This window comes from Sylvia atricapilla, chromosome 6 (assembly GCF_009819655.1).
Source record: "Sylvia atricapilla isolate bSylAtr1 chromosome 6, bSylAtr1.pri, whole genome shotgun sequence".
Taxonomy (NCBI): domain Eukaryota; kingdom Metazoa; phylum Chordata; class Aves; order Passeriformes; family Sylviidae; genus Sylvia; species Sylvia atricapilla.
In genome coordinates this window covers 26,795,401-26,807,727 of record NC_089145.1, presented here as the reverse complement: position 1 = coordinate 26,807,727, position 12,327 = coordinate 26,795,401, and the positions used below count along the sequence as shown (strand labels likewise).

Sequence of the window (12,327 nt, the reverse complement as noted above, 5' to 3'; positions counted from 1 at the left end):
TATAATGTTTATGCAAGATGAGATGACAAAGCTAGGGAGTAACCAAATTAAAAACCTATCCATAAGAAGGTGGCATTTAGATAAAACATTTTCCTCTAAAAGATCAGTGTTTTTTTACTCAGTGTGCAGGTCTCAGTGACTGGCAGCCTAAAGAATTGTTAAGATTAACAGTCAGTCCCCTGAATCTGATTATTTGGACTCAACAAAGATAATTGAAAGAGAATATTCCTTTTTGCCTAATTTGGTACTTAGTCTGGAATGTGGGATTTCTTTATTGAGAGTATCATGACTGATGGGTTGAAATATGTTCAGAGGAGAATGTTTTATTTGTGTAATTCTTGTATTTTTGATAAATAAGGCTTTTTAGGTCAAGGGGAGAGCTGCTCTATGACTGCATTCCCCATCTCCTCACCTTTCTCTCACTCTTCCCCGTGACTAGATTTTAGGCCATTCTTCAGTGGTTATTTAAATAAAATTAAGAGCTTTGTCAGGGTTCTCATTGTCATAGGACATTTTAGCATGGCCTTAATTTCGAGTGTTTAAATTTTCCTATATTTATTTGAAAACAAGTAAAAAAAAAATCAAAATTACATTCTTTTAAGATTAAGTAGGTTTAAAGTATTTTACAATATTTACTTACTCTGAACATTACCAGAAACATTTAAATCTGAAGGCAACAGAGTATCCACCTAAATTTTCTGAGGCATTACTCATGCTCTTTACTGGTGACCTGTCAGTAACGAAAATTGTCTTTGACTTCTGCTTTAGCAGAAGATACACCAGCTGCTGTACAGTCTGACCCTTAGAAAAATGCTGTGAAAGCCATTGTGAATGCAAATGTCTAGATTTTTTATTGTCTAGGGAAGCAGTTACAAATCTGTTCACATCAAACCATGCACATATTATTCCATATCAGGTGTTTTTGTACAAATCAGCTAAGTGCTGCTTGGTTTTTTTCAATGCCCTCAGGTTCTGAGGATTTTCCAGCAAATGAGATTTTATTTTCAAGTTTCACTTTAAGGTACTGATGATGTCCTAGAAATGTAGTTTAAGAAGCTGAATTCTTAAAAAAAAACAAACCACAAAATGAAAACAAACAAGAACCAATGAAATTATGGAACATCTCCCCACCCTCTCCCCCAACAAACATATAAACAACCCAGAACAATCCTGCACAGAATACTTCACAAAATGCAGGGGCAGAAGTTAAAAATTTCAGTTACATAGTGGGGCAGAAGTTACAAATTTCTTGTATACTCATATTTCCATTTGGGGTTCTAATTGTGAAAATTTGGGAATGGTTATACATTTGAATTGCATGGTGTTTCTTCTAGTAAGATTCTGGATTATCTAGATTGCTGAGGAAGTCTAGATAATACTTCCATGCTATTCTGTCTTACCTCCTGTCATCTTGGGAGAAGAATTGCAGATTGTTAATTTCTGGATTTAGAAGAGAACATTGTTTTTATAGTGCTGAAATAGTGGAAGCTATATCCATTAAATGCTTTTTATGCTGGGGAAAAGGAGTGGGATAGTTTTAAGAACTATAGGAGCATTGGTGATGCTACACTAATGTAAACAAAATGGTCACTGCAAATCTTTTGCCTTCTTTCATGGCTCTTTGGACCCATGGACTGCTTAAAGATGGATTGCTTATATATTCTCAATCTCCTTTTCAAGTAAATGCTATTATGGCAAACATTGATACAACTTTAAGAAATAATACTCAGAAGTGGTCCACAGATAGTCTTGACTAAAACTGGTGCAGGTCTTTTTTGTTTGGCCCAGTGCCCCTCATGATTTAGAAATCGTGCTGGTAACTACTGAATAATCCCTTGACTGTGTGAATTTATTATAAATAAGAGTCTATATACTGGAAGTTGTTCAAGAATAGTTACTGAACTATTCAGAATAAAATCTGGAATAAAATGAGACCACCCATTAAATTTAAATGATTGGCAGCACCTCAGTCATCTCCAGAAAAATCATAAAATTGATCTGGTTTTGGTTTTAGTTAAAGAGCACTAAGATACACTGTTTATTCAGCCCTTTCTTGACACACCTCAGTTTTGGGTGACACAGGTTAAAGCAAAGCCCAAGAACAACTAGGACATGTTTGTGAGTACAGTATTAAATGGCAGCAGATTTCATGGAAAATAATTAAATAGTACAGAAAAGTTCCAGGGAGCTGTTTGATATCTTAGGGCATCATATCATGAATATAATAAATAATTGGCTAAAATATGTTAACTGCTCTAAACAGACCTCTCTTCCATACCTGACTAAAACTGATGACAGCCCTGTGCTGCAGGGTAATGTTCCATGTCATTTTGTTAAATGTACTGTTCAGTCACTCTTTCATCCTGTTGAGAAGCATTTTGTCACTGGCATTTACCTTATGCTCTCTCTTCTCAGTAAGGGCCTCTCTCAGTGCATAACAGTGCATTACTGAGGGATATGATTAGCTGAGGATTACATGTGTGCACATAAACAAGGAACATAGCATTTATTTTTCCTCTTCAAATATTTCTCATTTTCCTCAAAACTTTTTGAAAAACATGTGTTAATAAGTTTCTGTGTGGTAGTTTCTCTGAGGTTTTTACACATTGATAAACGTCAGAGGAGACTTTTAATATGTTGTCTCTTAAAGTGAATACACCATTAGTTTGCAACATAATCGTTTGGAACAAGGAAGTGACAAAAAGCTGCTTTTCCTCCTCATCAATTGCGTGGAAGGTATGCATGGTGTGTTGGACACCTCTGCACCAATGTTTATAAAGCAAAGACCTGTGTTTACTCAAATTTGGCATTAGAAGTTCCCAGGATCAGATGTCTGTAACTGGGAAATCCTAATTTTATTTTTTTAAATTAGTTTCTTCATTGTTTGTCTAATAAAGACATTAAAGTAATGAGAAGAAGCACTGAACACATAGAATTGTACAATGGTGTGGGTTGATTTTAAGATCACCTGGCTCCCACTCCCTTGCCTAGACCAGGTTGCTCAAGGCATATCCAACCTGGGCTTGAACACTTCCAGTGATGGGGCATCAGGTACCTTAACCATGTGTTTTGAGACCAGCCTTCTTAACAGCCACCTCGCTCCCCTTCTCTTCAGCACTTCATGTGAAGATGCAACAGCTGGGATTGTAAAGGATTGAAATACGTAGTACATTTGTACTGAACTCTGTGTAAATTAGCAGAAAGGCATAGAATAAACAAGAAATCCTAAGCTAAAAATATTTTAAAATTTTAAATATTTGTACAATTTTTAATTTATTTGAATAATGTTTTTGCATTGATTTTGTGTTTTGCAATTAGCAAAATCAGTTCTGCTATTATGGCACAAATAAATGTAAAATTAAAAGCAATAGACATGTATGTGGTATAATTCAGCTGCCAAATAGAATGCCGTAAACTCCTGAAAACAGTTGAAGATTATTTTCTGTGTTTTATTTGTTTCTAACATAAAAGTATTTATTAATAAATATATATTAAAATATTAAGTCTTAAAAATGAATAATGATTCAAAACTAGGAAGAGAGAACTGGACTAGTTTTTTGGAAATCTGACTGTCTCTTCCCATGATAGTCCACTTCTGCCAGTCCATGTCTATTAAATTAAATTTTCCACATTTTGCTACTGGATAAAAAGAAATTTTCTAAGGAACAAATATTTTTGAACTATATTATCACATTTTCTTCATTAAATCTCATCAGTCAGACTACATTACATATACTTTTGGAAGTAGATGAGGTTTGCAAGATTTCCTTCAAAATTCTGAGCTAAGAAATCGATAGTTAACGGCTTTTTAAAAAGTGGACTACTTAAGAAAAAAAATTTTGTTTCAATAAATGGAGTTCTGTTGAAGAGTCTAAGATGAATTATTACAGCATTAAAATTTCTTTATAACTTTCAGTTCTATAGGAAAGAAATTATTGTGTAATATTGCAGTCATTCAATGCAAGCTGTAAATATATAAAATCATTCTTAAATAGGCTATACATACTCATCAATTTTCTCTTTCATGTCCTCTAAGTCAACAGAGACTGGAGCCCAGTTATTTTCTGTTAATACCAGGAGAAACTGTAGAAATTTTTGATGTATGTCAAAATGTTCTACATGAAAATGGTTATTTGCTGAAGGGACTAAGTCAAGACCCCTTTGTTTAATTGGTTTATAAGCAGTATACATGAATTGAAAGAATTAGGACAGTCATCTGAGGTTCCATTTCTGAATTAGTAATGCTTTTATAGGGAAGAGATAGGGGTTAGTTTGGTGAGGTTTGTGGAGGCATTATTTTTAATAGAGAGATTAAAAATAATTGTTAGACTGTGGGGTTTCAAAGGTTTTTAAAGTAATGCATGGCTGTGATGGAACCTACCAGTGACAGACCTGTGCAGCTGTAATGACACAGCAATGTTACACCTACCAGTGTAGCATTAATTATTGTCAGCTAAAACCTCCTTCAAGGATGTAGAGGGAGATTGTTAAGGACATAAGCTTGTAGTGCATATATGTAGCATTTTCAGCATCCACTGAACATGATCCTTGCAAGTTTTGCCGACAAAGTCATGAAGGAAATCAGTGTTACAGAGACAGACAGCTAGTGTCTCGTGTGTAGTAGTACAAGGTGAAAAAGGCAAGTGCGGAATTAATGCAAAAGATGAAAAGAAGAGCATTATCAATTGACATGGTGACAAAAGTAGAATGGATATATCAATTTCATGCAGTGTGACATTGTTTTGTGACATCTCAGTGGAATAATCTTGGGATTAAATAATTAAATGAAAAACTTAAGAAAATCATGTGTGGTTTTATTTGAGAGGAAAGTTCTTTATGACCTGGATTTTGAAGTTTTGAGCTGAAAAATAAAACCGAATACACAATATCCTGCCTGAAGAAACAGTTTGATTAATAGCTGAGATATGAAAAATGATGATGATACAATACTTTGTTAGGGTATGTTGTGTTTTTTTTTTTTTTTTTCCTTCCTGTTGTGTGCAAAACACTGGTATCATATCCAGATAATCATTAAACAATTTAACTTAGAGATTTAAATTAGACATTCTGGGGGATGCTTTTAGCTATTCTATTTCAGCAGTTCCTTTATCTATAGAGCTAATAGATGCTCAGGGGAATGGGCTGTAATAGCCTTATTAAAAAAGAGAAGAAATTTTTTTTCTAGTAATTTTTGATCTCATTTTTGAAAGAAATTATTCTATGAATGGTGAAACTTACAGCTTTTCTGTTGTTTTGTGTACTGCTTCCCTTATGCCCTCTAAATTTGTTAGTATTTTCAGCTTCATGCTTGCCTTTTTGATCAGTACCTAGTTGCACTTTTGAGATTAGGCTTGTGTTTACATGCCATCTAAAATTAATGCTGGTTGACCAGCTGATTGGTGTCTCTTAAGATGGATGTGAGCCATTTTAATTGAATTTTAACTATCTGTCTCTGTGTCAGTGTACTAATTTGGGTTCTGTCTTTAATCACCAATTTTCATTAAATTTGCAGGAACTGAAAGGCTTTGAGAGCTGTCCTATTTGTTTGAAATTAAAAGCTATTGTGGTGGAAAGACAGATGGTTTGGTCCAGTAAAGTTTCTTTTCTGGTGAAAATAGAAGCAAATGAAAATCAAACCGGAAACTCTGTTTTCCAGTTCTTTCTGAGCTATGGGCTAAATTCTCTGCTAAGTCATGAAAAAATATTTTAAATCATTTAAAAGAAGGAAAATGTGTTATTTTGTTGCTGTGGTTTGATCTCAGCTGGTAACCAAGTACCACAGGGCCTCTTGCTCATTTCCCCCACCCGTCTCCTGCCCCTGTGGGATAGGAAAGAGAATTGGAAAGAAGGTACGTTTATGTACATTAGCTTCCTTGAGACTTTTTGCTTTCCATCCATAGTTGAAATAAGCCTGCTACTCAAACAGTCTACTTCTGAATTTATGCAACTCTTTAATATATGATATTATCATTGTAAATACTAAATTAGATATGTACAAAACATAAAAAATATGGACATACCATAAAAGAATTAAGGTCTCCATTCTCCAGTTCTGCTAAGTGCAGAACAACCGTAAAATTTTTACTTACACAGAGATTAAAAAAAAATTCCTCTGTGGGGAAATTATTTGCCAGAGCATAGCTGGTTCATATAGATAGTCTTCCTCTTACAGTAATTTCAGTTTCAGCTCCTGGAATAAGAGGAAGACAAAAGATTGCACAGGGCAAAGCAAATATACACGTGGCAGACTTCACCTCTGTGATTTTTCACTGCAGTAAGTTTAGGTTTGTGACAGACATTAGTAGGTTGTTATCCTCTTCAGCCCACCAGACTTATTATCTGCTCATAAATCAGCTTTGGAATGACTGGAGTTTTTAGCTAGTGCATCACATTGACTGAGTACTCCAGACTGAAAACTGAGTAGCTCAGGAGTTGTTCTGTGTGTCAAATACTGCTGGCTTAGAGATGGTGTTGCTCTTTATAGCACATGCAGTAGGAGCTAAATTTTCATTTGTCACCACATGTCTGTTAGAACTCAAAATAGCAAAATTTAATTGTACTGTTAGTTGTTAACTTGCCTTGTTACTCAGCTTCTGTTGGAACTAGGTAGCGTAGGATCACACATCTGCAGTCAGCTTTTGGAAATCACATTTGTTTAGGTAGATCTGAGTCCAAGTAATGTGTCATACCAACAACTAGTAGGGGAGGAGTTGATGAAGAGTCTTAGTGCAAGTACTCAGTGTCTGATATGGATTTTAAGAGCTGAAAGTGTGCATTAGAAGAGCTGTATATGCAGTGAAAATCAATTGAGATCTGTAATAGATTTTAATGGCAATTATATTTCAACTGCTTGGTCTTTCCTTATTCAAGTGATCCCTGAAATTTTCATTTGTTTTAAACTGGTGCTAACATGTGTTAGCCAGGCATTACATTAGAGTGCAAAGTCTATATGTTCAAAAAGGGGAGGATTGGAATTGTTGAAGCTATGAAAAAAGGTTTCAAAGAATTGGAGTTGTGTGTAGTTCCAATCATGGAAATGTATTTCTGGTGGAATTTGAACTAGGAAATTGTCTTTTTCAAGGGAAAAGATAAAAAAGGAGAACTCTACCTTCAGCAAAGGAAAATAGGGGTAACATAGGTGGCTGCTTCTCTACCCATCCCCTATGGCTTTTGAACCTTGTTCTTGAGGCAGCACTGCTGGCTTCTCAGTGCAAAACCTCAACAATTATGAATACTCTGTCATGGCCTGACTGATTGGGAGTACCATGGTGTGTCTCAGATATTCTGTAAAGAACCAGTATTGATTTATTTTTTCATGTTAATTTTCTAGTTTCCATGACTGCAGTAATAAGTTAACTTTTTTGCTCTGTGTAACCTTTCCAATGTTACCTAGAGCAATGAACCTAGAGTATTTATCTAGAGACACTGAACTGAGCTAAGGAGAGTGATTTGCCTCCTACACAGCCACTCCAAAACAGCAACATTCATTGTTTGTAAGCATAGTGTCTCCCAGGAGTCTGAAAGTTGTGTGCTTAGTGGAAATAGTTCACTTTACTAGGAACTGCTACTTTCCTGCATGTAGTTTATCTTAGACATTGCCAACTGTTTCCAGGATAGCAACACCTCCAAAGAAAACTGATGTTACATTAAAAATGTATCTTTATAAGTAGAAAAATTTATTGTGGTCACTGGATCTTCTTAATTCATCTGCATGTATCTTCAAAATATTTTTATAACTTAAATTTGAAGGATTTAGTATTTTTCTTTTACTACATAAGATGTTGTGAGATGCTTGGAGAGTTCTGAAACAGTTTCAGAAGTTATGCAAATGCTCAGAAGTCTCTAAGTTCTCAGAAGTTCTGCTCTGAATTGGGCAAACTTGATTTGACCTACAGAGCATCACTCATGTCAAAAGATACGTGGTAGAATTATTTTATTATTCTTGCATGGCATTGTAATACTGCTATTGAATAGTGACCAGCTGCATTACTAGAAGGTATTTTATTGCATCTTGAAATATGACAGAGTGACATATGCCTTTACTTCAAATTATAGAAACTATACTTTAAGGCAAGAGACAGTGAAAGGCTTTAGATGTCCTTGCGGGAATAAAGAATTCGGAATTCACTTAATGATAAGCTCATAGATAGAAAAAAATATTCATTCCTTTTATGTATATGTATACTTTTTTTTTTCCCTCCTTCCCATTCAGGTGATTCTCAGATAATTGAAATCATGTTAGGGCAGATAAGGATGGCTGTGTTTTTAACATTCGAAAGCATTTGAATTGGTACACAATGCATTTCCTCATGGGCATTTTTTCCCCAGGACAGAAGTGGAATAGGTCAGATTTTTAGTTTTTGTAAACTGAATGTGATAATTTAGCTTTCATATGACATTTCTTAGTTTTTTTCTCTTGCTTTGTCCAGCAACTGAAGCATTTCTGTCCTCGTTATCAAGTAGAAATTGAAGTTGTGATACTAGAAATGAAAGCGACATTTCATCCTAGGTTTCATATTTTTTCCATTAGTCTCAGAAGAACAGAAATATTTAACTAAGTAAAACTGAATATAGTCCTTCCTTTTTAACATTGATGCCAGAGGCAAAAGAAGCAAACATTTAGTTTCATCTTCTGAAACTATATGCTCTTGAGATTTTGGAATTTGTATTTTCAACTGTTTTAAAATTAAGCTCTCAGTGCCCTCCTGAAAACGTACTATTCATTAAACTACATATTTTTTAAAATTTATCTGTATTTGGATTGTCTTGGTGGTGATGCTGTATTACTTTTAGTTGGATGATTTATCAACCTGACTACTAAGGTGACTTTGGTGTTTTTTTTTTAAAAAATTGTTTCTCCTGAAATTTAGCAGTACCAAAGCATTTTGAGCTACTCTTTTTCTAATTGCGTGGTACTGTACAGTTTCTGCAACTACAGTGTTATGTTTCATTTCAGGGTAATGGTTAGTGTGGAATATGATGTACTTACAAAATTTAAGATAAGGCTGACAGACAGTTGAGCCTGAACATGTGTTCTGAGCACCATTTAAACTGTATGATGATGTGCAAAGTCTAAGATCTATGGAATATAATCTGAGAACCTCTTCTTGTTAAGAACATCTTAAAAAATATCCTCTGCCTTAACTGACACTGGTTCAGCTCTCATTATACTACTCTAGCAGACATTGATTATATGGCTGTTGAATCCTTTTCTAAAGATGTTGCTGCATAATCTGGCTGGATTCAATCATTCGATTTTTTTAAATTATTATTTATGGTAATCGCAACTCCTGATTTATTTAAATGATACCTCTGTATAGCATCCATTGGTGGATAAGAAAAAAATATACGTATATAGATAGGTAGAGAGGGGTGAAAGTGTTTTATCTTAATAAGGTATCAGTTATGTATTGTGGTTATCTTTGTGTGTATATCAAACAGACTTTTCAATGTATTGTGCAAATTTGAAAAAAAATCTTAAGAATTGTCATGAGTCTTGGGCTAGCAGACAGATCACCAATACTTCTCTAAGTACAAGTCAGAGGTGAGGTAGATAATTCAAGCTTCTTATGTTCATTGTTAGAGGAAACAAAAAGAATTACTGCTTGGGAAGATAAGACTGCATAAAAGAAGGCAAATTTAATAGCCCTGGCAGTTTTGTCTCTATCTAATGATTAATTAAGGGGGTAGCATGGATTGGATATCTCTCTTAGACGAAGTAATAATACCACAGTTTGATTTTTAAAAAAATTAATTTCTACTAATTATGACTGTCATCAATTATATAATTCTTTCTGTAATATTTTTATTTGAATAAAAGAAGGATGGGAAAATACATTCTCTAATTATAAAACATCAATTGACTTATATTCACAAGATACCTAGAGTAAAATGGAAGAAATGCTGTTTTTCAGAAACTGGAAAAGAAAGAAATCTTTTAAATTGGTGTCTCTAGTGCAGTCTTTGCTATTTATTGGTCAGCTAATTAGTGCCCACTTGAACTTCCACTGAGAACTTGTAGAAGCACAGTAAACTGAAATAAAATCTCAAACAAGATATATTGTGGGTCTGTACTCTGTAGATGCCAAGTTAAGAAGTCAGAGGATTTATTTCTGACAGTGAGAATCTCTTCTGTTCTCTGACAGCCACGAGCTGTTGCTGGTTTTCGAGGAACGGTACGATACGCATCTATCAACGCTCATAGGAACAGAGTGAGTATCACAATCTGGATCAAAACCATCTCATGTAGCTGGAAGCAGTGAGTAATGGAGTTACTATTAATTTCCTTTTTTTGTATTCTTATCTGTGCATTTATTATGGAGAAATTAATAGCTATAAATTTTGTGAAAGGATAATGTAATTTACAGTATTTGAGGATAAAAATGTTCTTGTACAAATAATAGTGATTCTTATACTTATCTTTGGGGTTCAACTGTATTGCAAGTTAGTAAGTTAAAAAAGTGAATCTGCGTTTTATGAGGTACATAATGCCCAATATGTTCTCTTAACATCATACTCTAAAGAAAACTGAATAAACAGTGCATAGGATATGCAATGCTATTTTAACACACTTCAACTTTTATTTTATTTCCCTCTGTCTTCTGTGGAAATTTACTTGTATGCTTCTCCTTAAAATAGCCACTGGATTTAATTAGCTTGTTTTGCAGCATATGATATATTAAATTTTATATAGTAATTTAAGTTTTGAGCACTAAATGTATCTTTCCATTTGTTTAGGTATTTGTAATATGCTATAGAATAATATTTCCTTTTACAGGAAATGGGTCGGCATGATGACCTCTGGTCTCTCTTCTACATGTTGGTGGAATTTGTGGTTGGGCAACTGCCTTGGAGAAAAATAAAAGATAAGGTAAAGCTAGAGGTGAAATCAAAGAGCATAAGGGAGGTTTACTTCTAGATTCCAGGGAAATGCTATGATAAAGATTCCTTTTAGAATCCTTAATTAATTTTAACCTTACATTGTCCAGTGTTTTCTAGTGTTAGTTCTTGTGGCTAGTGTAGTGATATAAAAAGCAGTCAAATTTTGCTAAGCATTCTAGAAACAAAGGGGGTTGTACTTCGAGATTGAAATTATTGTAAAAGGCAGAAGTAATGGTATATTTGCTACTTAATTCATTATTCCTGTTATCGCTTGAGTACCTTATTTCACCCAACACATGCCTACAATTTCTGATCTGTTTTGGTTATTTGTGAAATGGGCATCCCTTATTTACTGGTGAACAAAAGTGGATTGGGTGATATGCAGTAGTGCCTTTCGTCAAATGTCATAGGTAAAGTATGCAGAGAAACAATATCTAATCAGCCTGTTATTACTTCTTGCAACTTCTTTTGAAATCATACTGAAACCAGGTTACTCTCTGCTGAGTTTTATGTATTGGTAGATGACAATGTGGCATATAGATAGCATCTCCTTTTTGGTTTTGATTTACATGTCTTACATAAATATACACCAAAAAGTGACTGAATTTGGCATGAGGAAACAGAATGTTTGAATCTTTAAAATATACTATTAGAAAGGGTTGGAATGTTTTGTGATAGCTCTTGGTATCAGTCAGCATTCAAACACAACACGAACACAGTAGAAAACTAAATGTCTTATCATATTGAATTTGAAGTTTGTACATTATTTTGCAAGTGTACTCAGGCCAAAACCAGAGTCTCCTATCTTGCTATCTGGTGTAGAATGGCATTTCTCAGTCCCATTCAGTGTAATGTCGTGACCTGTCTCTCTGGCAAGTAGCATGTTGAATGGCTGTAACAGAGAATGTGAGTATGTTGTAACAGAGAAGGAAGGTGTGCCAATGTTTGTTGTGTTGCTTACTCCTTAGGAGCAAGTGGGCTCCATTAAAGAAAGGTACGAACATAGACTTATGTTGAAACATCTTCCTCAAGAATTCAACGTCTTTCTGGATCACATTTCTAATTTGGATTACTTCACAAAGCCTGATTACCAGGTAAACACTTGTGCTATCTTGTCTTTCTGTTTTGTAAAGAAGAGAATTTTATGCTGTTTCATCTTCAATTTACTTTGATTTCATTGTGTAACCTTGGTAGTTATTATGACTTGTGCCACCACGAAGTTAATTTAATAATTTAATGACCATTCCATGCCATAGAACGTTTATGGTTCAAACGTTTTTTTTTTTTCCATTTGGGAAGTGTAAGACTGTTAAGTTTCTAAAAACAATTGACACCTGCTTTTCAGTCAGTATTCTGTTAGAATTGGGAGGTATCTTACTATCACAGCCTCTAGTAGGTGCTCCACAAGTTAAGTGATCAGATTTTTCTCTCAGTGATGTAATTCTG

General features: G+C 34.4%; 1 protein-coding gene across 2 annotated transcripts in view; it reads left to right on the top strand.

Moving 5' to 3' along the window:
* The window catches only part of TTBK2 (tau tubulin kinase 2), a 78,848-nt gene that overhangs the window by 39,760 nt on the left and 26,761 nt on the right, over window positions 1–12,327 (top strand). For both annotated transcript variants that reach the window (XM_066321265.1, XM_066321266.1), the window contains exons 7-9: window positions 10,146–10,211; window positions 10,778–10,870; window positions 11,850–11,975. In XM_066321265.1, coding sequence (XP_066177362.1) covers window positions 10,146–10,211; window positions 10,778–10,870; window positions 11,850–11,975 — 285 coding nt within the window. The remainder of the gene's footprint in view (window positions 1–10,145; window positions 10,212–10,777; window positions 10,871–11,849; window positions 11,976–12,327) is intronic.